Source organism: Dermochelys coriacea, chromosome 1 (genome assembly GCF_009764565.3).
Source record: "Dermochelys coriacea isolate rDerCor1 chromosome 1, rDerCor1.pri.v4, whole genome shotgun sequence".
Taxonomy (NCBI): Eukaryota; Metazoa; Chordata; order Testudines; family Dermochelyidae; genus Dermochelys; species Dermochelys coriacea.
In genome coordinates, this window is record NC_050068.2 from 39,003,025 (window position 1) to 39,030,436 (window position 27,412).

At 44.7% G+C, this 27,412-nt stretch overlaps 1 protein-coding gene across 1 annotated transcript in view; it reads left to right on the forward strand.

Annotated features, from left to right (window-relative positions):
- Positions 1-27,412, forward strand: part of MPHOSPH8 (M-phase phosphoprotein 8) — a 45,498-nt gene that overhangs the window by 1,885 nt on the left and 16,201 nt on the right. The window contains exons 2-4 of the mRNA XM_038384504.2: positions 5,088-5,243; positions 8,527-9,378; positions 22,457-22,562. Coding sequence (XP_038240432.1) covers positions 5,088-5,243; positions 8,527-9,378; positions 22,457-22,562 — 1,114 coding nt within the window. The remainder of the gene's footprint in view (positions 1-5,087; positions 5,244-8,526; positions 9,379-22,456; positions 22,563-27,412) is intronic.

A 27,412-nucleotide genomic window follows, 5' to 3' on the forward strand; every position in this document is an offset into this window, starting at 1 on the left:
AAGCATTAGGGTTTGAACTCTGAAGTTTGTTGAGTATTATTCTGTGTGTTTTTATATAGGTTGAATTCTGCATCACTTATACAATTTTTATAGGCATGTTGTAATTTTGGAGAAATAGCCAGAATATACAGGGAAAACAGTTTTAATCTGAAAGATTATTTAGAAGTGCAAAAGCTTCAAGATTTATTACATTTATGTGCAGCTTGTTGATGCTCACTATCTGGTAGATCTGTAACACCTCATCTTAGAACTCTTCTGTGTTGGCTTATGGAGTTAGCCCTAATTTCTTGAATTTTGCTATTTAAAACATCTAACTTTTTACTAACATACATCTTACATTGGGATATATCTCCTTCTGAAGTCCGTGTTCACTTGCACCAAAACAAAAGAGTGAATTATTTTGGCTCCCATTTTCTGTGTAGACAAACCTTAAGGGTGCTCAGTAAATGAAGGCAGGGATGCAACATTTTAGAAATAACTTTAAAAGTGAAAGGTGCACAGTAAAATTGCTATGGCATACAAAAATAAAGTCTCTAGGGAGACTAAATCTTTAAATGTGTTAAACATCAATTTGTCTATTTTCATGAATTATTTTAATCTTTAATTGCTTCATTCACTATATGCTGTTCATCATGTACTCTAAAGGCCAAATTATGTTCAGATACTCTAGTGTAATAAATGTAAGCCCACTGATTACATTCAATAGATTGAAGTATGCTCCAAAACCCTCAGGCTTGGTCAGCACTAGGAATTCATATTGGTATTGCTGCATCCCTCGGGGGGGGGGGAGGGGGGAATTCATACCCCTGAGAGATGTTGCTATACTGATTTAACTCTTGGTGTTGACCAATGCTTGGTGTTGACCAACAAAGAATTCTTCCATTGACCTAGATACTGCCTTTTGGAGAGGTGTAGTACCTACACAAATGGGAGAACCCCTCCTGTCAGTGTAGACGGGGTAGAAAAACTACGGCCTGCAGGATGGATGTGGCCCACCAGCCGTTTTAAGCCGGCCTTCAAGCTCCAGCCGGGGAGCAGGGTCAGGTGTCATTCCACGCAGCTTGCCCTCCTACATGCTCCAGTGGCCCCCTCCAGCACTCCAATGGGAGCTGCAGGGGCGGTGCCTGCGGATGGGGCAGCGTGGAGACCCGCCTGGCTACGCCTCCACTTAGGAGCCAGAGAAGGGACATTTCATTGCTTCCGGGAACCGCTTGAGGTAAGCACCTCCTGGAGTCTGCACTCCATAGCCTCTCCCCACTCCCCAACCCCCTTCCCCAGCCCTGATCCCACTCCAAACCCCTTGATCCCAGCCCGGAGCACCCTCCTGCAACCCAAACCCCTCATCCCTGCCCCAGAGCCTGCACCGCCAGCTGGAGCCCCCCTGCACGCCACTGCCCCATCCCAGCCTGGAGCCCCCTCACACACCCTGAACTGATTTCTGGCCCCACCCCAGAGCCCTCACCCCCTCCCACATCCCAACCTCAATTTTGTGAACATTCATGGCCCACTGTACAACTTCTATTCCCAGATGTGGCCCTCAGGCCAAAACGTTTGCCAACCCCTGGTGTAGGTTGTCTCTCCACTGTAGTGCTACAATGATGCACCTGTGCTGCTGCAGCATTTTAAATGCAGATACACCCTTAGTGCGCAGCACCAGTGGCTGCATGGCAGGCTAGAGTGCTGTAGATTTGCACCCCAGCATACTGTACCCTAAGACTTCATGTAGACACACCCTATTTTTGTAATTTCAAAAAGAAGCTAGAATTAAAGCACCTTTAGTTCTCTGAGACTCTGGTATGTATTGCTTAGTGCATTAATAATCTTTAAAAGGAGGGGAAATGTTCAGACAGGTGAACATTTTGGAAATTTGTTTAAAGAAATGTGACCCCTGCTCCCTCCCACAACAAATTGGATTTTCAAAAAATCCTTGACAAAGTTCATCACAAGAATCTGTAAGGAAGTTAAGTATTAAATAAAGTACTGCCTTGAATTAGGCTATGTCTGTGTTACATCATTTATAGTGGCACATCATATATATCAGAGGGATAAATACAGGAGAGGGAGAGGAATTATTTAAGCTCAGCGCCAATGTGGACACAAGAACAAATGGGTATAAACTGGCCACCAGGAAGTTTAGACTTGAAATCAGACGAAGGTTTTTAACCATCAGAGGAGTGAAGTTTTGGAATAACCTTCCAAGGGAAGTAGTGGGGGCAAAAGATCTATCTGGTTTTAAGATTCTACTTGATAAGTTTATGGAGGAGATGGTATGATGGGATAATGGGATTTTGGTAAGTAATTGATCTTTAAATATTCAGGGTAAATAGGCCAAATCCCCTGAGATGGGATATTAGATGGATGGGATCTGAGTTACTGTAGAAAATTCTTTCCTGGGTATCTGGCTGGTGAATCTTGCCCATATGCTCAGGGTTTAGCTGATTGCCATATTTGGGGTCGGGAAGGAATTTTCCTCCAGGGCAGATTGGAGAGGCCCTGGAGGTTTTTCGCCTTCCTCTGTAGCATGGGGCATGGGTGACTTGAGGGAGGCTTCTCTGCTCCTTGAAGTCTTTGAACCATGATTTAAGGACTTCAATAGCTCAGACATGGGTGAGGTTTTTCATAGGAGTGGGTGGGTGAGATTCTGTGGCCTGCGCTGTGCAGGAGGTCGGACTAGATGATCAGAATGGTCCCTTCTGACCTTAGTATCTATGAATCTATATATGCTGCCAAAATGCTTCCAGTGAAGACACTCTGCCATCAGCTTAATAACTCCTGCCTCCAGGAGATGCAGTAGCTATGTCAGTGTGAGACGCACTCCTGCCAACATAGCGCCATCTACATTGGCGCTTAGATCAGTATAATTTACATTGCTTAGGGGTGTGAATAATACACACCCTATGAGTGATGTAATTTGTAGTGTGGACATAACCTTAGACACTGACCTGTATAGAAAAAAAATGGGAATAAATGGTCAGTGTTCAACAGTCTAAAAGATTAAGTGGGATGTAGCAAGGTTGTGTACTAGTGTTTAATATATTAAGGATCCGCAAAAGGGGATGAACAGTGAGATACAGAGCTTGCAGATGACAGATTTATTTAGGATAGTCAAGAGTAGCAAAGTTTCTTTTGAAACTTCCCTCTCCAAAATTATTGGAAAACAGTGTAATTTTTGAGAACCACTGTTCTCTTTTGAGGGAAAGTAACAAAATCCTCTTGCATCTGAAGTGCTTAAATTCAGAGCCAATAGTGAAATTATCTCATGTCATGGATATTCTGACATGGACTGTATTTATAAAGAATTAAAATACGGTAGCATAATTAATATCAATCAGCATGGTCTTATGGAAAATGGTCTTGTCAGACAGACTTAATACTCTTTTTTGGTGAGATTGGTTGATAATGGTAACCACATTAACAAAATTATATATTCTGTTAATCATATATATAATTAATTATATAAATTCTGTTAATCTGTGTTATGTATAAAATTCTGTTAATCAATCACCATTCCAGAGGACATGCTTCCATGCTGATGATGGGTTCTGCTCGATAACTATCCATAGCAGTGCAGACTGAGGCATGTTCATTTTCATCATCTGAGTCAGATGCCACCAGTAGAGGGTTGATTTTCTTTTTTGAGTTCTGTAGTTTCTGCATCAGAGTGTTGCTCTTTTAAGACTTCTGACTGCATGCTCCAGACCTCGTCCCTCTCAGATTTTGGATGGCACTTCAGATTCTTAAACCTTGGTTTGAGTGCTGTAGCTATTTTTAGAAATCTCACATCAGTACCTTCTTTGCGATTTGTCAGTTCTGCTCTGGAAGTGTTCTTAAAACAAAACATGCTGGGTCATCATCCGAGACTGCTATAACATGAAATATATGCAGAATGCGGGTAAAACAGAGCAGGAGACATACAATTCTCCCCTCCAAGTAGTACAGTCACAAATTTAATTGACGCATTATTTTCTTAATGAGCATCATCAGCATGGAAGCATGTCCTCTGGAATGGTGGCTGAAGCATGAAGGGACATATGAAACTTTAGCGCATCTGGCATATAAATATCTTGCAATGCCAGCTACAGAAGTGCCATGTGAACACCTGTTCTCATTTTTAGGTGACATTGTAAATAAGAAATGGGCAGCAGTATCTCCCTTAAATGTAAATAAACTTAACGATTGGCAGAATAAGAAGTAGGACTGAGTGGACTTGTAGGCTTTTAAGTTTTACACTGTTTCGTTTTTGAGTGGTACGTAACAAAAAAAAAATCTGAATTTGTAAGTTATACTTTTACGATAAAGAGATTGCGCTTCAGTACTTGTATGAGGTGAATTGAAAAACTATCTTTTGTTTATCATTTTTACAGTGCATATACTTGTAATAAAAATAACATAAAGTGAGCACTGTGCACTTTGTGTTCTGTGTAACTGGAATCAATATTGAAAATGTAGAAAAACATTCAAAAACATTTCATAAATTTCAGTTGGTATTCTATTAAATGCAATGAATCACAATTAATTTTTTTTAGTTAATTGTGTGAGTTAACTGTGATTAATTGACAGCCCTAATTTATTTTTACTTTTTTGCTCCACCCTGCACTTCAATTCTGCTTCTGGGCACATGTGTCCTGCAGTGTGAAGCCAGGAAAGGAAAAAACTGAATTCTTGTAGTAGACTTTGTTCTTGTGAAGTTGAGTAGTCGATATGTGTCCCCCATGAAGGTGTATCCTGATCTAGGAAAGTGATTTGTTCATCATTGTAATATGAAATTGCTAAATTTGTTTGGAGAAGCAGCAAAGAACTTTGGGCAAAACCAAATGGTTAACAGACCTTTAGTGCACTACTGTAAGAAATAAGTCTTCTACTCACTGTACTTAAAACCTTTTGTGTAATACTTCAAACTGTGAGAACATGTTTGCATGAATGATTATAGCAAAACATGGCTCATCTCCTTTTTTTAGAATTAATATTTTCATCCTATAAAATGACATTAGACTAAACCATTATACATTGAGATTCACAAGAGCAAGCCGATACTGTAGAAACCCCCTCGTAAACTCTTGTTTTATAAGTACTTTTTGCTCTCTCAGGGTAAAATTCTGTACAAAGTGCGGTGGAAGGGATATACCTCAGACGATGATACCTGGGAACCAGAGGTTCATCTGGAAGACTGTAAAGAAGTGCTGCTTGAATTCAGAAAAAAAATAGTGGATAATAAGCCTAAGCCTGTTAAGAAGGACATACAGGTATGTCTGCTTCCCCCCCACCTTCCTTTAAAGATGTCTTTCCCTTTTTAGGCCTCATTTTCTGGTATTAAATGTTCTATGGAGTTGTGCTCAGACTCTAAAATCAAAATTTCTTTTTAGTAGAGGCTTTTATTACTGGAATGGCCATTGCTTACTTGCTTGGGAGTTGCTATTAATTAAAGCTTTGGTAAGATTACAAAAATCTCTTAAATTAGGAAAAAATACCATAAGTGCCCTTTTTGGCCAAGCTTGTGAGGTCCTTACATTTAATTTGATGGCATTTCTCTGTATGTAACATAACTTGTGAACCCAGCATACGATCAATTCCAAAGTTACTGGGAATGTTCAAGGCATCAGTGGCCAGAACCTTACTGATTTTGGGGGGAAATTGGAAAACGGAAAGGCGAGAAATGGAAACCCTACCATCAGATTACTACAATCACTGTTTCCAGTACCTCTGCAATTGTATATAGTTCAAGTAGCTAGTTGATGACATCAGTTAATGCCTTGTGGCATAAAAATACTCCTGCTTGGCTTCTTAATACAGTTTAACATGTAACAAGATGCCCTGAATGACTAATCACCCAGATAGATTAGGAGTGTCTGGCGTGGGGGAAAGGGACTGGGGGTGAATCATAGAATATCCGGGGTGGAAGGGACCTCAGGAGGTCATCTAGTCCAGCCCCCTGCTCAAAGCAGGACCAATCCCCAATTTTTGCCCCGGATCCCTAAATGGCCCCCTCAAGGATTGAACTCACAACCCTGGATTTAGCAGGCCAATGCACAAACCATCTAGCTATCCTTCCCCCCTCATTTGGGGAGAAGGAGGTGAAATAAGGGTGCACACAGAGCTCCTGTCATAGGTGGTGGAGAATGGGGGACCTGGGAATTGGGGGCCATACAGCCCTTGCCATGGCAGGGGGAGAGAAGCTGGGCCTGGGGCATGCAAAACCCATGGTAGCGGGGAGATTGTGAGGAGTTGCAATGAATCCCTGAAAAAGAAGGGGAATGTGCGAGTGCAACTCAGAGACTTTGTAGGGGAAGATGGAAGGAACCTCTGGTTTGTGCAATAAACTCGGCCTATACAAGAAATGAAGCATGTGACCTGCTAATATAGTTCTTTTCTCCTAGAACAGTCATAAATATTCACATTTTTCTACATTTCTATATAAAATTGGCTCTCCTATTAGAGTAGTTTGAAAACATTCCTTAACACTTAAGTTTTGATGGGTATATGGGAACGTGTAATCTTCTTTTAAAGCCTACTGTAGGTTTTCATGCTTTCCTGATGGTTTTTGATATCCTTACGCTGTAAGACGAGAGATTCATTTTGTATATTGGAATGCTTGCTTTTCAATCCATATTGTGAAACAAGATTAACTAGATTTCTGAATATTTACACGGCTAAAGAAGTTATCTTCTGAAAGCTAGAATTACAGCTAGGAACTGTTTTTTCTCATTAATAATAAGTTATGTGTCTATACCAGTGAAAAGAAAAGGAGTACTTGTGGCACCTTAAGCTTTTCGTGAGCTACAGCTCACTTCATCGGATGCTGTAGCTCACGAAAGCTTATGCTCTAATAAATTTGTTAGTCTCTAAGGTGCCACAAGTACTCCTTTTCTTTTTGCGAATACAGACGAACACGGCTGCTACTCTGAAACCTATACCAGTGAAATAATTGTAGGCACAGAATGCAGAATCTGATATCAGTCTTACCACCATTTTCTTCTCTCTTGTAGACTAAGCTTTTGCAGGGAGAGCAGCAGGAACGGAGACCATTATGGATAGTCTTTTTAGTTTAAAGTACTGCTCTGTTTGTGCTCTACTTTTTTTTGTTTTTGTTTTTTAAAGCCTCAGCCTTGCTATTATTGTTTGTTTTTTAGACAGTTTTCTGCATGATCCAGGGAATGAATTTACCTTACCCAGATTCATCTCAAAGTTTAATTAATCCCAAAGTTAAATGGTAAGGGGCCAGTCTAATCAACACTTAGGCAGTTAAATGCAAATCTTTCTACCATCCCCACACCCAAACCCTATCCTCTTCCAGTGAGAACTCTGCTCACTCATTCTTTGAAGCAGTACTTTCCCTCCCTGCCTTGTTTGGATATTCTTTGCCCACTAATCCATGGGAATTTTTCTTTGTTCCTGTTTAATTTATAGTAAATATAATGGATGATGGGCACATGGGTTTCTAAGAGGCTCTTATAGGGTATGTCTACATTGCAATAACACGCTGCAGTTGGCCCATTTCGGCTGACTTGAACTCATGGGGCTCAGATTGTAAGGCTATAAAATTGCAATGTAGATACTCAGGCTGGAGCCTCAGCTCTGGGACCCTCTCCCCCTTGCTGGGCTCCAGCCCAGGCCCAGACGTCTACATCGCAGTTTTATAGCCCTGAGGCCTGTGCCCCACAAGCCAGAGTCAGCTGACTCAGTCCAGCCTTGGCTGTTTTATTGCAGCGTGGACATACCCATGTGCTTTAAAATAACTTACAACAGGTTTCTTTGGAATCTTGTGCCTTCTGAAGAATCAGTAGATCACCTTTGCAATATCAAGTTAATTAGACCATGTCTACATTATGGGTGCTACAGTGGCACAGCTGCAGCTATGCCACTGTAGCACTGTAATGTACACACTTTCTACATTGACAGGGTGTTTACTGCAGGGGAGGAAATCCACCTCCCCAAGAAGCAGTAGCTAAACTGATGGAAGAATTCTTCTGTCAACCTAGTCGTCTCTACACTGGGGGTTAGATCAGTCTACACTTTAAGTGTAGACCAGGACTGACTCTTGCAGCAAGGAAGAGTCCAGAATCAAGTTTGTGCTCTGTTTTGCTGCTCAAGGTAGCTACCCAGATATATCCTGCCTGTTTTTATTTTTTTTTATTTTTTCCCTCCATGTGCCTGTTGATCCCACTTCTAGAGGTAGTAACTTGAGTAAGGGCTTGTCTACACAAATAATTCATTCACAGCAAGCAGGGGTGTGAATTTCCCCTGCACTATTCTGCCATGTCCACGTGGGCCCTGCTGGCATGCATTAAGTTTGTTAATGCACTTTGATCTAGTCCTGTTTCAAAGAGGATTTAGTAATGATGAGCTAGAATGGGAACGACTACTACAAGCTGTAGTAGTGTTTAAAAATTTGAAATCTTGCACTATCCTGGGTTTGGGCTCTATGGATTTAAGCGAGTATAACACTGTTGTGCACTGAAGTACATAAATAATAAAGTTTAATTGGGAAAGGAGGAAAGAAATGTTTTTCTGTTTTTCTTCATTTTATAGAAGCTGTCTTTAAATGATGACTTATTTGAGGCAGAATCTGACAGTGACTTGCAAAGTGAAGCAAAAGAAGACACATCACCAAAGAAGAAGAAGAAAAAATCAAAAGATGGTGAGGATAGAAGCCCAGATGATTTGAAAAAGAAAAAATCAAAGTCTGCAAAATTCAAAGAGAAACCCAGGCTGGAACGTGAAAACTCCTCAGATAGTTTGATTTTAGATTCAAAACCAAAGAAAAGAACATCAGAAACCAAGGAAGATTCAAAAGATCCTAAGAAGCAGAAGAAAGAAGATTCTAAAGAAATCAAGAAAAAGAAGGGAGAAATTAAAGATTTAAAGACAAAATGTAAAGAGGATTCTAAAGAAAGTAAAAAATTGCGAAAAGAAAAACATGGTGACCTTCAGTTTGACTCTGAGTCAAGCACCCTAGATGATTCGTTTTCTCAAGTAGCTGACAATGAAAATTCAGACTTGTGTTCTGAGGGTAGAGAGGAGAAACACAAGATAAAAAGTGGAAAAGAGAAATCTGAACAGGAAATTGTTATGAAGGATTCCATTGCTGACAGGCAGCCAGATGGGTCAGCAAGTACTGAAGAGGACAGCATTGAGCTGAAAGTTAAAAGAAAAAAGAAGAAACTTAAAAAGGCTGAAGATTACAGAGAGGAAAGTAAAAAAGTGGAAACAAAGGACAACTATTTGGAGAAGAAAAATATGCACAAAAAACAAAAAGCTCAAGAAAAGGCAAAACCTTCTGCAGAGTTAGACAAAGTTTCACCTTCACCTGCTCCAGTGCAAAAAAGTTTGAAATTGTGCACTGATGAAAAAGGGCGCAAGTCGACTGATTCAGTTGGGGAGGTAAGCAGTGTTATGAAATTTGAAAAGCAAAGTTTAAATCGGACAAATATTATGCCATGGACATACCTCAGACACCACAAAAGCCTACTGTTTCTGATCGCAAATTCAAAAATATAATTGGGAGAGTTAATGAGGATAAAATGAAAGAGAAGCCCACTGCACACTCTATAGGGGAAATTCTGAAAAATTGTATTTTGAACATAATAAAGAAGGGAGCATGTTAGGAGAGAAGCCTGTTTCTAAATGTGATCTGAATGTGGCAGATATGTCAAAGGAAAGAGGCACTTTATCAAAGGTAATCCTAAAGCTGTTCAGAAAGTAAGTATTGTACATTAAGTTAGCTTGTCTTCAGTTTAGTGTTCAGTAGAGTTTAAATCTCTCCATAGGTACCGACTTAAGGAGTTGCCAGGGCATGCTCGACTTTCCCCCCGCTCTGCCCCAGCCCCGCCCCACTCCACCCCTCCCTCCAAGCTCCCACCCTGCATCTTCTGCCCCTTTCCCACCCTCCACTCCACCCCTTCCCCTGCCTCTTCCTGCCCCTCCCCCACCTCTTCCTACCCCCGCAGCTGATCTGCAGTGGGAGGGGGTGGGAGGAGCTGATTGGCGGGGCTGCCAGTGGTAGGAAGTGCTAGGGGGGGGAGGCGCGACCTGCAGACCTGCCAGTGGGTGCTGAGCACCCATTGTTTATTTTCCATGGGTGTTTCAGCCCCAGAGCATCCATGGAGTCATGCCTGTGAATCTTTCCAGCTTCCTGTTTTCAGTTGCTTGAGAACTGGTTAGGTTTCATTTTAAACAACCCTTATATTATCTGTTTTAGCCACTTGTCCGTTACCTTGCACCTCTGACCACCTTCGGTTTGGTATTCTTCCCCTTATTTTATAGTAATGCATTCATCCGTCTAGTGAGTGTCCAGTCATTATCATGCTAGGAAGTATTCTTATGTGATATGGCTAACATGCCATCTCTGTGTTTTTAAGTATACCTTTACTGCAATTTGTGTATTTTGGTATCTGACTAGGAATTGGAATCCTGAAATCACTTATAAACCCGAGTTTCCCAAATAGCTGTGCAGCAGGCTTGTCTCGCTAGAGTTTTGTTGTTGTTTTTAATTAGTGTAGACAATACAGCATAAAAACCTGAAATTCATCATTTAAGACACATACCCTTCAGATTAATCTAAAAACATTTCTGAAGCAGTACATGTTTCTTTGCTTTGAAGTACTATTATGTTCCCCACTGAGCACAAGATTGTATTTTAAGGAGGATCTGGGGTATAAAAGGTAAAGAATAAGTGTACAGTATTGGAAAAACTAAAATGGCCTTCTATGAAAATGTAATGTTGTTTAGCTGCCTGAGACCACTGCATTGCTGCTTGCAGTTTGTGCACATAGCAACTGGCATTCTGATTGTAACAAAAATTACAGACAACTCCTCAAAAGTAACATTCTTTTTAGTGATCAGTAGCAAATATGTCTTTCATTAGTTTCAGCTCTGGTACTCTAATCAAGGTAATTGCATACATTCCCTGAGCACCTTTGAGTGGGCAAATCAGGTTCAAAAACAGAATATAAATATCAAATGCAGATACTGCCTTCAGAGGAAGAAAACAAAAGTGGAACTAGAGAAGCAGAAACCCTGTCCATACTAGAGTTTAATGATTGTGACAGCAATTGTAAACAAGGTTAAGCCAAGCAACTTGGATGGGGCATAGTGGTATTTAAAACATTGTGGTGGTTTTTTGTTTGTTTTTTTGTTTTTAAATAAGCCTTCTGTTCTTCCTAGTCGTGTAGCAGTTGCCTAAACATTGTTAAAGACTGAGATCCTCTTCATGTTAGCTGGCTTAAGTGTTAAATCCAGTGTAAAACTTTTTCAGCAAATAGTTCAAATCTAGAAAGTATTCAGCCAAAAATGAGAGACGCAAGGTGGGTCATAGCTTACTTCATCCAGTGAAGTGAGCTGTAGCTCACGAAAGCTTATGCTCAAATAAATTTGTTAGTCTCTAAGGTGCCACAAGTACTCCTTTTCTTTTTGCGAACACAGACTAACATGGCTGCTACTCTGAAAGGTGGGTCAGGTAGTATCTTTTATTGGACCAGCTTCTGTTGGTGAAAGAGAGACGCTTATTCTCATCAACAGAAATTGGTCCTATTAAAGAGATTACCTCACCCATCTTGTGTCTCTAATATCCTGGGACTGACTTGGCTATAACTATACTGCATTCAGACAAAAATTACACCAGCTGACAGAAATAAATTTAAGCAAACAAGCTCTGTCTAAACAAGGAATTCGAAAGTTTTTTCAGAACAAGTCCTCTCTCTGAACAAGCGTTGAAAACAAAACTCGTAGACAAGAAGGCATAATTGAGTCTGTCAGGATTTTTGTCCGACCTAAATTAGTACATAAATGTTCTCAGCTGCCTCTCAAGAAGATTTGTCAGCAAAGGGTCAATTTTTTTGTTGTTGTCAGGACTTTTAAAAAAAAAAAAAATAAAATAAAATAAAATAAAAAGAGACTTGGTAGAACTGACTGGAAAATGCAACAGAACTCCCAAATGGAGTTGCTGTCTTATCCAGGTACTTATGTAGGAAATTCAAGTTCTTGGATATTTAACTTGAGATCACTTAGCACAAAGTATAAACATGCGCAAACAGTAAGTTTGCAAAGTGTGACTAGCAGTGTGTTAGATTTACTGATCCAAGTAATCTGAAGATTTAGAAGTTCTAGAACAATAATGAGAAATGATCATGTGTTTGAAAAATTAATTTGTTAGTCTCTAAGGTGCCACCGGTACTCCTTTTCTTTTTTAAAAATCTTTTAAAAGTCACTGCATTTGTATTACTGGAAAACGTTAAATCCCACCATTTTTACCTTCTGCAGAATCTAAATGCCTGTTTGTCACTTACATTAGGGGTGGGGAACCTATGGCACGAATCTGGGCTGCTGCTTAATTTCATCCGGACCCCAGCAAGTCTTCATTCAGTGCTGTTAAAAGTCTGCCCCAGGTCAGAAACCCCTCCTGCACCCTAACTCCCTCCCAGACCCCGCATCCCCAACCCTTGCCCCAGCCCTGAGCCAAACTCCTGCACTCCAAACCTGTTGGCCCCAGCCCAGAACCCTCTTCTGTATCCCAAACCCCTCATCCAGAGCCCCAGCCCAGAGCCAGCACCCCTGGCTGGAGCCCTCACCCCCTCCTGCGCCCCAGCCTAGAGCCCCCTTCTGCACCCTGAACCCCTTATTTCTGGCCCCACCTTAAGGGAAGCCCAGAGCCTCGGTGCCCCCGTGGGGCTGTGTGAAGCCCATGACTGACTTTTTTTTTTTTTTTTTTTTTCTGTGGGTCAGTGGCCCCGATAGAAAAAAGGTTCCCTATCCCTGCCATACATGGACTACTCCTGCATAGTGAACAAGGATTGACAAGATTTTCATTGTTACATTTCCACTACATGGTTTCCTTGAGGACAGGGTTTGCCACCCCTTAAACGGATCACCGTTCAGTGCACCTTTTCTGGATCTTATGAGAGTCATGCTACCAGGAATATCTCTGTTGTCCTTCCAGGAAGTCCTCCAGGTTTGAGAATGTAAAAGAGGATGGGCAATATCCTGCCCCCTCCCACAGGATAGACCATGCCATAATGGCTGTAGATTTTTTTTTTTTTTTTGGCCTGTTCTTGCCTCCCTCCCCCCCATCAGTGGTAACCTCTGTTGCTGCACAAACCCCAATTTGATTTGAAGCACCATGATTGTAGCTGTGAAACGTACTGGTAAAATATGTATTCTTCCTCATCTAGAGGCTGATTCGCTTAAAAGAAAAGCGCATACTACTGTTACCAGTTACTTAAATCTGGTAGAGATCTGTGCAGTGGGTCTAAGGTCCCAACCTTGCTGATGACCTATCAGATTTGGGGGTAGAAGTGGTCACTGTGGTTTCTCATGATTTAATTTCTATGCTTTTTTAACAAGCAAACTGAAACTTAAGCTACATTTAAAAACTATATTAAAAGAATATTAAAGTTGCAAATCTTAATTCATCCTATCGTGTATACATTGTGATATAACTTTAATGGTCACATGCTATGTTTCATAAGACCCTTGTGTCATTCAGTACATAGTATGAATGGTGCTCAGGGAATGTATCAAAGTTGTGTAATATGGAGGCTATATGACCTTTTCCTTGTTTGTTCTGTAATTTGAAAGTTGTAGGGACTAAAGGCAAGGGACTTCAGGAAGGAAGGGAGGTCTCTTGGTTGAGGCCACTGAATGCTACCTTGGAGAATTGGATTATATCCTTGCCTCTGCCACAAAGTTCCTATGTGGTGTTGCCTGAGTTACTAAAACCATACTTGCTTTACAGGTGGATACTAATTACTTCTGGGGGAATTCTGTGCCAAAAAATTAAAAATTCTGCACACAATATTTTAAAATTCTGCATTTTTTGTCAAAATAACACAATATAATCACTCCAGTTTCAGTTATTTTGGTAATTTATTTCTAAATACTTGTCAACAATACAGACAACAGAAAAAAAATTCCCCCAGGAGTAGAAAGATAAAGAAACTCCTATGACAACCAAGTTCTAGGTGGGGTGGGGGTGGAGATGGCTGCATGGGGCCCCCAGAGTCCAGACCTCCACACCCACTCCTCCCAGAGCCCAGACACCTGCAACCCCCTCCCCTCCAGAGCCCAGCCATGGGGGCCTCCCCCAGAGCCTTCACTCCCTCCAGCTTCTTTAGTGTCCCACTGGGGGATGTAGTACAGCCCTGCCCTGCCCTACCCTTCCTCACCCTTTGACAGAGCTGGCTGTTCGGAGCCCTCTCATGCCCAGGAGAATGAGGATTGGGGGTCAAGCCTGGCAGCCAGAGCATGCGGCCTCCATCCCTGCCAGGATGGTGTTCTGCTCACTGCGAGCTGGCCTCTGCAGAGTCCAGTGCCCCTAGTGGCAGCCAGCAGTGCTGCAACCCCAATTTTGTGGGAGAATTCTGTGCAAATTTTGCGCAAATTTTGCATTACACAGTAGTGCAGTATTCCCACAGGAATAACTAATTTTCCTTATTTTCTGTATGCCCAAGTTACCAAACAGGCACCAGGTTTATCAGAGTTGCTGAGCCTTCGCAACTGGAGATGATCAGTAGGAACTGACAATTTTGGCCTTAATTTCTGACTGTAAAATCGGGATAATTCCCTCTTGTCTCACAGAGGTGGTGTAAAGATAAATATGCATCTGTGTTTTCATGTAATCAAAGAATATTTGGATTGGATCTTTTGTTAACCTTTTCTGACTTATTGTAGTGATGATTCCTTAACACGTTAAATAATCCTAATCACTGTTTTCTCAGTGCCCACAAATGAATCTGTATTAATTACTTTTGAAGACATTAACACTACATCATGTAGGTGGATTGATTTAAATCACCGGTGGTTCTTCGAGTGCTTGCTCATATTGATTTCAATTAGGTGTGTGCGCGCCGCATGCACGATCATCATAAAATTTTTACCCCAGCAACACTCAGTGGGTCAGATGAGACGCCCCCTGGAGTGGCGCCTTCATGGCGCCGGATATATGCTCCAGCCAACCCAGCGCCCCCTCAGTTCCTTTTTGCCACCCGTGACAGTCGTTAGAACTGTGGAGCGCAGCGTAGCTGATCTCCACTCTCTCTAGCTTTCTCTCTTAGTACCTGTTAATAGTTGTAATTAGTTGTTAGTAGTTAGTGTAGTTAGATTAGTGTACTTAGTTGGGTGGAGCGGGGTCTTCTCTCCTCTACCCGTCCTGGTGCAGGGGCCCATGCCTGGGTCTCCGGGCTTCAAACCCTGCTTGGCTTGCCTGAAGCTGATGCCAACGCCAATGGAGAACCCCCACGACTCTTGCCTAAAGTGTCTGGGGGAATCCCATCAAGCGGACAAGTGCCACATTTGCAGAGCCTTCAAGCCGAGGACCAAAAAGGAGTGGGACTTTTTAGACTCAAGCAACTCCTTATGGAGGCGGCACTTAGCCCGGTCCCTTCCTCCGCACACCAGGACTTGGCATCGTCTTCAGTGCGGAGTGCCCCTGCGGCACCGACTGGTCTGGCTCCACGTTCGGACTCTGCTAAAGACTCGTGGTGTCAGGCCCCTTTGGCACCTCCACCACCGCAGCGCCAGTCCCTGTCTTCGGGCCAGAAGAAGCAGCAGCTCAAGCAGGTGCCAACTGCTTCTTCTTTGTCGGTTCAACAGCCACTAACACTTCCCGCAGCTGGAGCCGCATCCATTGCTGGAGCGCACAGGACAAGTAACGGCTCCTGCACTGTCGAGTCCGGTGCCTCTTAGCTCTCTGGTGCACACTGCAGTTGAGCTAAGGCTGCCCTCCATGCCAGAGACCTTCTCTACAGCGCAGGACTCGATCGCACTCACAAAGCCGACTCCGCTGCAGCCAGTGGCACCTCCAGAGCGGGTGGTGCCATCGAAGGGAAAACAGTCCCTGATACGATCGCCGTTGCCGAGTGAAGCAATTCAGCACCAGTCCCGATCCTGGTCCCGGCACCTTTCGCGGCGTTGCTCGCAGTCCCAGCACCGATCCCATTCTCGGCACCAGTCATACTTGTGACGCTGCTCCGGCTTGCGAAGATCAGAATCGCGGTATGGCCGGTACCGATGGGACTCTCAGCACAGAGCGGCACTCAACCCGGAGCTGATCCCAACGCCGGTCTCATCGAAGATCGCCGTTGAGATCCAGATCAGGCTCCTGGTATCGATACGACTGCAGGCACCAATTGAATCTCGGTACCGTTCTACATCTCGCCACCGGTCCCTGGCACCATGACGCTGTACAGCACCGGCGGATTCTGCGCCGACATGTTCAGCACTGCCTTGGCCATCTCGCTCTGCCTCCACGTTGTCACGCTCACAAGGTGGCCCTCACACCCATGGATGGTGCATGCCAGTGGCTGGACGAAGGCCAGGACTCAGGCCAAGGACCTCCACAGTGGTCTTTTTGGACTCCCTGGGCATACCATCAGGCCCAAGGGATTCCTTTGTGGGCTTCCCATTCTGCCCCTTCAGAGCCCCGAGTACCAGAGGCCACTATGTCTTGCCCCCCTCCGCCCCCCCCGGGGGTTCTGAGGGGATTGCTCCAGTGCCAACACAGGCCCATGCCCCTAGTGTGGTGGACCTTGGGCAACAAGTTTCTCCACATGAGGACCCCACGCAGGATCCCTTAGTCCCAGGGGTATCTTCCTCATCCTCACCTGATGAGGCAGTGGCAGAGACTACGGTTCCGTGCCCACCAGGAGCTGCTCCACAGGGTGGTGCACAATATGAACCTCCAGGTAGAGGAGATGGTGAAGGTAGAGGACCCGGTGGTTGACATTCTGTCCGCGGAGGCACCGTTCAGGGTGGCCCTCCCAGTCATATGGACTATACAGACCAATGCCAAGACAATCTGGCAATCGCCAGCTTCTATTCCACCTATGGCCAAGGGGGTGGAAAGGAAGTACTTTGTCTCCTCAAAGGAGTAAGAGTACCTCTACATGCACCCCCAACTGTGTTCCCTTGTCATAGCTTCGGTTAATGAGAAGGAACAGCATGGTCACAGGCCCTGGTGCCCAAATCAAAGGACGCTAGACGTCTAGACTTGTTTGGGCGCAAGGTGTATTCGGCCGGAGGCTTGCAGCTCAGGGTGGCCATCCAGCAGGCACTCCTGAGCAGTTACAATTATAATTCGTGGCACTCTATGGAGAAATTCAAAAAATAGTTGGCTCCACAGGAGTCCAGAGAGGAATTTGGGGCCCTCGTGGAGGAGGGCAAGAAGGTGGCCAGAAGCTCCCTGCAAGCCTCTCTGGATGCGGTGGCTAGGACCCTAGCCTCAGGCATAGCCATGCGCCACATCTCATGGCTGCAGGTCTCTGGCTTACCACCATAGTTGCAGCAGACCCTCTAGGACCTACCCTTTGATGGCCAAGGCCTATTCTCAGACAAAACGGACTCAAGGCTGCAGAGTCTGAAGGACCTGAGAACTATTATGTGCACTCTGGGAATGCATACCCCAGTAACGCAGAGAAGGCTCTTCAGACCGCAGGCTCAGAGGTCCTACCCTCCCCCTCGGCCAACAGGACTTCTTTAGAAGATGCGGCCAAGGTGGTAGAAGAAGACAAACTGGTCACCAAGCCAGCCAAGGCCAGGGCCCTCCCAAGCCATCGCCTGGGCCTAAGCAGAACTTTTGATGGTGCACCCAAAGACGGAGCACCAGTCTCCATTCAGAATCCTTCCCCGCCTTTCCAAGATCATCTCTCCCATTTCCTCCGTGCGTGGTCTCATGTAACATTAGACCGTTGGGTCCTTCGCACAGTGGAAAGAGGTTACTCCCTTCAATTTGCTTCCCCCCCCATCCTCCTACCCCGTCCCTCTTCAGGGACCCTTCTCACAAGCACCTCCTTCTACAGGAGGTCCAATCACTTCTAGCTGTGGGGGCAATAGAGGAGGTTCCAAGAGACACAAGGGGCAGGGGTTTTTACTCCCGCTACTTCCCAATCCCCAAGGCCAAGGGCAGGCTTTGGCCCATCCTGGACCTATGTGGACTCAACAAATTCATGGTAAAGTTAAGTTCCGCATGGTCTCTCTTGGGCCATTATTCCTTTTAGATCCTGGAGACTGCCACCCTTGACATGAAGGACACATGCTGCCACATTGCGATCTACCCAGCGCACAGACGCTTCCTTCGCTTTGTGGTCAATCAACAGCACTTTCAATTCACCGTCCTTCCTTTCAGCCTATCCACGGCCTCCAAGGTGTTTACCAAGTGCGTGGCTCTTGTGGCTGCCTCCCTTCGTTGACAACGGATCCAGCTGTTCCCATACCTTAACGACTGGCTTATTCGTGGCCACTCCAGGGATCAGGTGCAGTCTCATGTCCAGCTCACCATAAACATGTTCAGTTGACTGGGCCTCCTGCTCAATATCGCAAAATCTACTCTTGTACCAACCCAGAGGATAGAATTCATAGGAGCAGTTTTAGACTCAGGCCTAGCCTGAGCACTTCTGCCGGAAGCACGCTTCCAGTCCCTGGTGAACATCGTCCACAGCCTGCAAAAGTTCCCAGCCTCGACCGTGAAAACATGCCTGTGCCTCCTGGGACATATGTCCTCTTAAACATATGTGACCATGCACGCCAGGCTGCGGCTATGTCCATTCCAAGCCTGGCTATCAACAGTATACCCCCCAAGGTTGGGACAGCTTGAGCATGGTGGTTACTGTCCTGCCAGGGATATTAGCCTCTCTAGACTGGTGGCTGGACCCCAAATCAGTGTGCGAAGGGGTGCCATTTCATGCCCCGCAGTCCTCTATGTCCCTAGTCATGGATGTGTCATCCCTGGGATGGGGAGCCCACCTCGGGGTCCTCTGTACACAGGGGCTGTGGTCGGCAGGAGAGTTATCCCTGCACATTAACGTACGGGAGCTCAGAGCTGTGTGCCTCGCATGTCAGGCATTGCAAGAGTGCATTCAGGGCTGTTGTGTTGCAGTCCTCACAGACAACACAACGGCCATGTTTTACATCAACAAGCAAAGTCCCTCCTCTGTCAGGAGGCCACTCATCTGTGGGAATTCTGTATAGCCCACTCGATCCATCTGGTGGTGTCATTTCTCCCAGGAGTCCAGAACACCTTACCGGACCACCTCAGCAGATCATTTCAGACTCATGAGTGGTCGGTTCTCCCGGACATCATCCACTCTCACTTCCTGAAGTGGGACTTTCCCCTGATAGACCTATTTGCCTCTCGTGAGAATCGGAAATGCCAAGTGTTCTGCTCTGTATAAGGATGCTCTCCAGGTTCCCTGTCAGACGCCTTCCTAATACACCTGTGCTATGCCTTCCCTCCATTCCTACTAGTCTACAGGGTCCTGCTCAAGCTGCGCAGGGACAGAGCCCGTCTGATTTTGGTTGCCCCGGCGTGGCCTAGACAGCACTGGTATACCACTCTCCTAGAGCTGTCGGTGTACACTCCAATTCCACTCCCGCTGTGGCCAGACCTGACCACTCAGGACCACAGACGACTCTGTTATCCCGACCTGCAATCTCTCCACCTCACAGCGTGGATGCTGCATGGATAACTCAATCTGAGCTGTGCTGGTCTCGCTTCATACAGCAGGTCCTTTTGAGTAGCAGGAAGCCCTCTACCAGGTCCACGTACTTAGCCAAGTGGAAGCATTTTTCCTGCTGGGGCGCTCAGTCATATGGTCCCACTACAGGCGTCAGTACCTATCATCTTGGACTACCTCCTGTCCTTAAAACAGCAGGGCTTGGCGATATCCATCAGAGTGCACCTGGCAGCTATTTCGGCTTTCCACCAGGGCGAAAAAGGGCATTCGGTCTTCTCCAATCGCATTGTCAGCAGATTTCTCAAGGGGTTGGAGCACCTGTTCCCCGAATTCAACAACCAGTCCCTACGTGGGATCTTAACCTGGTCCTCTCCAAGCTCATGGCTGCCCCGTTTGAGCTGATAGCCACCTGCTCACTCCTGTACCTTTCCTGGAAGACAGCCTTCCCGTAGCTATCACTTCGGCGAGGCATGTGTCTAAGTTCAGGGCACTCACATCAGAACCACCATATACGGTGTTCCATAAGGACAAGGTGCAGCTGCGACCCCACCCGGCCTTCCTCCCTAAGGTGGTGTCTGCCTTCCATCTCAACCAGGACATCTTCCTCCCTGTCTTCTACCTGAAGCCGCACACCTCTCGACAGGAACAACAGCTGCATTCCCTGGACGTTCGCAGGGCCCTCGCCTTCTACATCGAGTGAATTAAACCTTTCAAGAAAACATCGCAGCTGTTTGTTGCTGTGGCAGACCAGATGAAGGGCCGTCCAGTCTCCTCCCAGCGCATCTTGTCCTGGATCACATCATGCATCCGTGCATGCTATCACTTGGTTGGTGTCCCAACTATGCACCTTACCACTCACTCCACACGGGCTCAGGCTTCATCTTCTGCTTTCCTGGCACACATACCCATACAGGAGATATGTAGGGCAGCTACTTGATCATCAGTGCATACCTTCGCTGCCCACTATGCAATAATTCAGCAGTCCGGGGTGATGCCGCATTTGGTTCAGCAGTCCTTCACTCCGCGACATCTCACTCCAACCCCACGGCCTAGGTAAGGCTTGGGAATCGCCTAATTGGAATCAATATGAGCAAGCACTCGAAGAAAGACGGTTACTCACCTTTGTAACTGTTGTTCTTCAAGATGTGTTGCTCATATCCATTCTAAACCCGCCCTTCTTCCCCTCTGTTGGAGTAGCTGGCAAGAAGAAAGTGAGGGGGCGCTGGGGCATGTATCCAGCGCTATGAAGGCACCACTCCAGGGGGCGCCTCAGCCGACCCACCAAGTGTTGCTGGGGTAAAAATCTTCCAAAATTGGAATGGATTTGAGCAACACATCTTGAAGAACAACAATTACAAAGGTGAGTAACCGTCTTTTTTAATCATTATTCAAATCAGCAAGGTGGAAACCTTGATTTAAATGACTTTTTTTAGAATCATTTTTCATTTGTACTTTTGCATTGTATTTCTAAAGAGTGTTTGATTGTCACAGGTTGGTAACCATTAAAACATGTTGATTTGCCACTAAATAGTCTTAGACTACATTTGGTTCTTTTTGTTACAGAGAAAGTTATACTATGTATACTCATTTAAGCAGTGATGTAACTTTATATACATTTAGTCATCTTAAGATTCTTAGTTTTTTACTTTTTTATGTTAAATGGCAAACGATACATTCCTTTACTAGATTATTTTTTACTTGTGATTTATGTCAAGGTCTGTTTGGATGGAAATTCAATTAAAAATGTACAAAGCCAGCATTTTAAATTTTTTTATATAAAAAAACCTACCTTAAATGTGCTGGTTACATAACAAAAATGATTTATTAAACAAAGGAAGTATGATCTGTAGTTAATGAATTGAACTGTTTGTTTCTAGTCACCATGTTCAAGATTTTACAAGTAGTAGGAATTTCATCTCACACCAAGTTTTTTTTAATTCATAGATTGGAAAAGGGAAACAAACTTTCCATTTTCAACTCACAATTGGTTTCTTAAGTTTGAATGAACTGGAAGTCATTGAACTGAACTAGTTGAAGAATAAACTGAAATGAAGAAAATATTCTCTCTCCATCTGCAGAAGAGGGTATTGCTACCAAAGGCTGGTTTAATACTTCAGCAAACTCTGGTTCCAGGGGTTTAGCCAGTGACTTTCACCTGTTCATTGTTTTGATTTTCTTTCAAACTTGGCAGAAAAATGTACTGCTTAATATTTTTTGTATTCAATATATTATGATACCCTATGTTTATTTTTTAAAATAAACCTACATTTAATTTTAATTTTTAAAAAATCTGATTTTTAATTTAACTCTTTTTATCCATCTGCACATCAAGATGTGGATGTTTTCACTGAGTAATAGCAAGATCTTTTTGTAACCTGTGGCTTCTATCACACTTTCTCCTCCCTATAGTTTGTCCTAATTTTAGACACATCACAAGAAGGGAAACTGTAAGGTCTTTGAAACAGAGACTGTGTGTATTTTTCATGCTAGAAAAGCACCTAGCATACTTGGAGTATTGAAAGAACAAGAAATGTGGTTGCTAATAGTTTCTACTCTCTCCCATTATAAAGTCATTGTAGTATAAATCACTCCCCTGCTAGTATGTTCTTATTCTGTCCTTGTGTATGTCCAAACTCTGCTACTTAAAGCTTTGATTGAATAGTGCTAATTTTGGTGGTAATTTTACCATGTGAACATCTGTTCAATAGGAGCTGGACTAAGGGCACTAAACACTTTTAATGTAAATTTGTGTACAGATCAGATTACTTTTATTCACTAGCAACCTTGTCTGGATTTTAAATCAGCAAATCAAGTGTGAAAGGCTTTGTATCCCACTATAGGTCACCTGTGCTGTTCACTCTCCATTTTATTATCACCCTGTTCCCCGCACTAATCTAATGTTAGTGATGGCTCTGGCAGAGAAATGCAGAACTCTGAACTTTTGGTTCTTGGCAGTTGAAAACTGATCATTTCACTTTAATATAGCATAGCACTTTAATTTTATCTTTTGCCTTCAGTACCAGGAAAAGGAAGTAAAGAAAAATGAAATAAAAGAAAAACCTCAGAAACGGTATGACTCCGAAAAGGAAGAAAAAGGCAGAAAAGAACAGAAGGGATTAAAAAGTAAGTTATAATCAAGGGTTTTGCACAGTTAGAGAGAACAAAGAGCTTTTAGACCAGTGGTCCCCAACCAGTCAATCCCGGAGCCTCTGAGTGGCAATCCTGGTCTTAGTCCCCCATCTCGTCCCACCACCCCCTTCAGGATCACAGCCAGCTAGGGGAGTACATCCTACCCGCTCTACCGCGCTCTCAGCCAAAGAGGTGGTGGTTTTCCAACAGCAGACGGTGCTTTAACAAAGTGTACGGTGCAGGGACAGTACAGCCCAGATGCTAGATGTGCCAGCTGAACTCGCGGTACAGCTGAGATGCTGCTCTCTGCCCGAACCACAGGCTGCAATGCCAGTCAAAGGAAGCCCCAGTTTGAGAACTCTCCTGATTAAACAAGCAGCCGCAGACAGGTTAATCTACACATATGCAAGGCGCATACCAACTCCATCCCAAACAGATCATCAGCCTTAGCCTAACAGAGACTGCAGGGGGTTAACAACAACAACCACGTTGGTAATTTGCCATGGCATGAAATGAAATACTCCAGTCTCCTGACTGGGGCGTTGAAATACCATTAATGGAACAGAGCCTGTTTCCAGTGCAAAACCTGGTGCTCCAGGCCAGGCAGGGGAACGAAATAATTGATTGCCTTCTCGCTACGAATTCAAAATTTTGATATCTGGTCATTCATTGTTGTAACTGGAATAACAACACAATTCATTTGGCTAATTTGGGATGATGGAGCCATTTGGGGTGCCATTAATACTGAATAAGGAGAAGGGACTGGCAGGGAAGAGGCTGCACTAATCTCAGATAGGGGAGGGACAGTGCCTCTGCCTTCCTGAAGAAAATCCAGTCACTTCCCGGGGCGTTCAGCAAGGAAAGCATGTGAACGGGATGGTTATTACCTGGACAGCTGACTGTGTGTGTTCGTATTGTGGTGAGCTGTCTGTGGGACCGTCACAACCAGCGTGTCAGCGCTAGTGTATCTGGGATACCTGTCGGTGCTAATGGACCGGGGTTTGCACGCCATGCACACATGGAGGGTACATGACTGGCCAGGAGAGGTGGGTGTGCTATGGGTGTGTAAGGAACGGAGGCCAGGCCTATCATAGGAGCACTAGAAGCTAGAGCACTGTTATACTGTATGGCAGAGTGTTCTTAGCCAAACTAGTTTATCCCATCCAAACAACGCTTTTATCACTATCTTATCCAGCACCTCCGCTGTACCGCGAAGCTATACTGGCAAACCCCACAATTGCCTCCCTTCCGTTCCCAGCCCCACTCCTATCCCTCTGCTCCACATGATGGCCGCTTTCCTTCCATTCCCAGTGGAGAAGTCACCTCACCTGCTCTTCATCATCTCCTTCCTCTTCCCTAGGAGCCTGACTCCATTCCCACGATCCACCTTCCCTACTCCCCATCTAACCTCCCCCCCGTTCAAAGCTTCAGCAGAGCCAGTTTCCCTGTGGAGTTGATTTGGGCTTTTTTAAAATGTGGCATGTACTGGAGTTTCTTCTTCCTGCAGTGGGGTGGATAGGCAGCGGACGTGATGTCCCCTGAACGTCCCCCTGCATGATAAACCATCCCTTTGCCTTTCACGGAGTCCCAGGAGAGAACGGCACTGAGACTCTAGTGAACATGAAGTGGTGTCATAGCTGTTCACATTTCTTTGGTTTTATATGTCACCAGCAGGGAGAAGGGCCATTGCAGTGACCATACAGAGCGAGCGGGGGACTGACAGCCAGGTCTCAGCTGAGCTCCTATGGGCACTAGAATATGTGTTGATATCATAGACAACTTAGTCATTTGCTAGGAAGTGCCTTCTCCTCCTGCCTCATTACCTTCAGGAAGTTTAGACTTGAAATTAGATGAAGGTTTCTAACCATCAGAGGAGTGAAGTTCTAGAACAGCCTTCCAAGGGGAGCAGTGGGGGCAAAAGACATATCTGACTTCAAAACTAAGCTTGATAAGTTTATGGAGGGGATGGTAGGATGGGATAGCCTAATTTTGGCAGTGAATTGATCTTTGACTATTAGCAGTAAATATGCCCAATGGCCTGTGATGGGATGTTAGATGGGGTGGGATCTGAATTACTACAAAGAATTCTTTCCTGGGTGTCTGGCTGGTGAGTCTTGCCCACATGCTCAGGGTTTAGCTGATCGCCATATTTGGGGTCAGGAAGGAATTTTCCTCCAGGGCAGATTGGCAGAGGCCCTAGGGGTTTTTCGCCTTCCTCTGCAGCGTGGGGCACGGGTCACTTGCTGGAGGATTCTCTGCACCTTGAAGTCTTTAAACCACAATTTGAGGACTTCAGCAGCTCAGACATAGTTTAGGGGTTTGTTACAGGAGTGGGGGAGGGATTACAGGAGAGGGATTCTGTGGCCTGCGTTGTGCAGGAGGTCGACTAGACTATCATAATAGTCCCTTCTGACCTTAAAGTCTATGATTCTATGCCGTTACGTCTTCCCCTGTGCTATTGGCTACTTTGTCTCCTGCTGCCTCTCACCCACTTATCCCCCAGTTTTTGCTGCTACTCCTCACCTCCCCCTTTCTCCTGGGACCCCTCTACTTTTCATCCTTTCTGCTGCTTCCTTAACCCCAGTTTGATATTCCCACCTCTTATCTACCCTACCCCTGCCCTTTTATCCTTTTGCTGTTGCTTCCTCCAACTTTTTGCTGCCCCCGCATCAATTCGTCACCGCCTCCTCCTACTGCTGCTGCTACCCCTGTTTGTTGCCTCCTCTCTTCCTGACTACTTGGTGGTCTGGTTCAGGATGACTGCTGGTGCTCAGGGAGCTAAATGGGATTCCATGAGAGAGAGCTGGTCCAGCTGCTGTGGAAAGTGGTGGAGCTGGCCCGCAAGAAGGTATTTATCTGAGTATGCTCCCACCCCAGGAGGGGAAGCAAGGCTGCTGGCATGGATTGCCCATGTGCATTCAGCAGGGAGCTTCGTGGTGGGGGATTAAAACCATCAGCTAACCAGCTGCCAAGGGGAGTTAGGGCTGGTGCCTGTGAGCCTTGAGGAGAAAGCAGTTCCTCGTCTAAGAGCGCAGATGGAGTTAGGTAACAGTCCAGACCATCCCGTTACAGGGCTTGTGGTCAAGCAAACAACCTTAACCAAGCCCCATGGCGCACCTGCCCACACAGGCTTTTCCCCTGGGCCACCAGCCTGTCGGGTAACGGTCCTACACGCCAGGGGGCTCTGAGGGGGAAAATGCAAAGCCCTGCTTCCCACATGCCCTGCAAGGGGTTTCTCCTTGGCCTGGGTCAGGAAGGAAGGCAGATGGGGGGGGAAGCAGAGAGCGCTGACTTCTTTCTCCCTCTGGAGTTGGGAAGCCTGCATGAAATGCTGATCAGATTTGAGCACTTGTACCTGACAGATGCAAAGAAACCACTAAGCTTTAGGGCCCTTTCATTGAAGGTCGTTGGGTTTTAGTTCTGTTTAAATTTACTGAAACTTTATTTCTTCTTTGGTCACACTGGAGCCTGTCTGTACCCGTGGCTCATGTGCAGTCTTATCCCCACAAAATACAGGGGTGCTCTCTTCCTCTTTCCTAATAACCAGGAGGCGCCATAACTCATGGCACCTTTGGTTGCAAGTGCAGAATTGGGGAAAAAAAAAAAAAAGAAAAAAAGCTTATTGTGCGTGGCGTGCATGTCTACTGTTCAGAAGTGTCAGTTAGACTGCAGTTGTAGCTAGTGCTCTTCTCTCTTCTCTTTTTATAATAAAAAATACATGCCCAGCTAGCTAGCATTAACAATGAGTGACTAACCCAGGCCATCTAAAAAGAAAACAAAAACCTACAACTTCCATTTGGAATGTAAAAATGAATTTCTGTTCGCAACAGTGAAAGATAAATGCATATGTCTTCTGTGTCACACAAGTATATTGATAAGTAAAAAGGGGAATTTAGAAAGGCACCACAAAACAATGCATAGTAAATTTAAGGACAGTTTCCTCGTGAATAGCATGCTCTGTACAAAGAAAGTTAATGAATTGAAGGCCGTTTTGAAAGCTCAACAGTCATGTTTTACTAAACCAGCAGCAAAAGAGGAGGCTTTTACTGAAGCATCGTTTTGTGTTTGCCATTTGCTGGCAAAACACAAGAAATAGTTTATGGATGGAGAAGTATTTAAAGAGGCAATGACTGTGGCAGCGGACTACTTATTTAAAGATTTCAAAAACAAAGAGGAAATGACGGCAATTCAGAGCATATCATTTGGTGCTTCCACAGTAGCAAGATGGGTGGAATGTTTGTCCGAAGACCTCTTTCAGCAGCTACAGCAGGATTTGAATGACTGTGAATGCTTTTCACTGCAATTTGATGAATCAGCTGACATGACTGACACGGCCCAAGTAGTTATTTTTGTTTGAATGGTTTTTAAGGATGCGATAACTAAAGACTGTTTTGCCTCTTAAAGAGAGAACAAGAGGTGAAGATATCTATAACGAATTCAAAAAGTACATGCTTGAGAAAGTCATTCCAATTGTTTCGATCGTAATGGATGGTGTACCTGCCATACTTGGTGCATGTGCAGGCTTTATTGCATTTTGCAGAAATGATCCAGATTTTCCTTCATTTGTGAATTACCACAGTGTAATCCACCAGCAAGCACTAGCAAGTTAAGTTATGGACTTCTCATATGTAATGAAAATAACTGTCAGAATTGTAAACTTGATTGGAGCAAGAGCCTTCCAGCACTGCCTGTTTATATCTTTACTTGACGAAGTGGATACTGCTTATGGTGAGCTGCTCCTCCATGCAGATGTGAGGTGGTTAAGCAGGAGGAAAGTCCTGCAAAGATTTTTTTGGATCTAATGCCCAAAATTATCACTCTTCTGAAATCAAGGAACAAAGTGT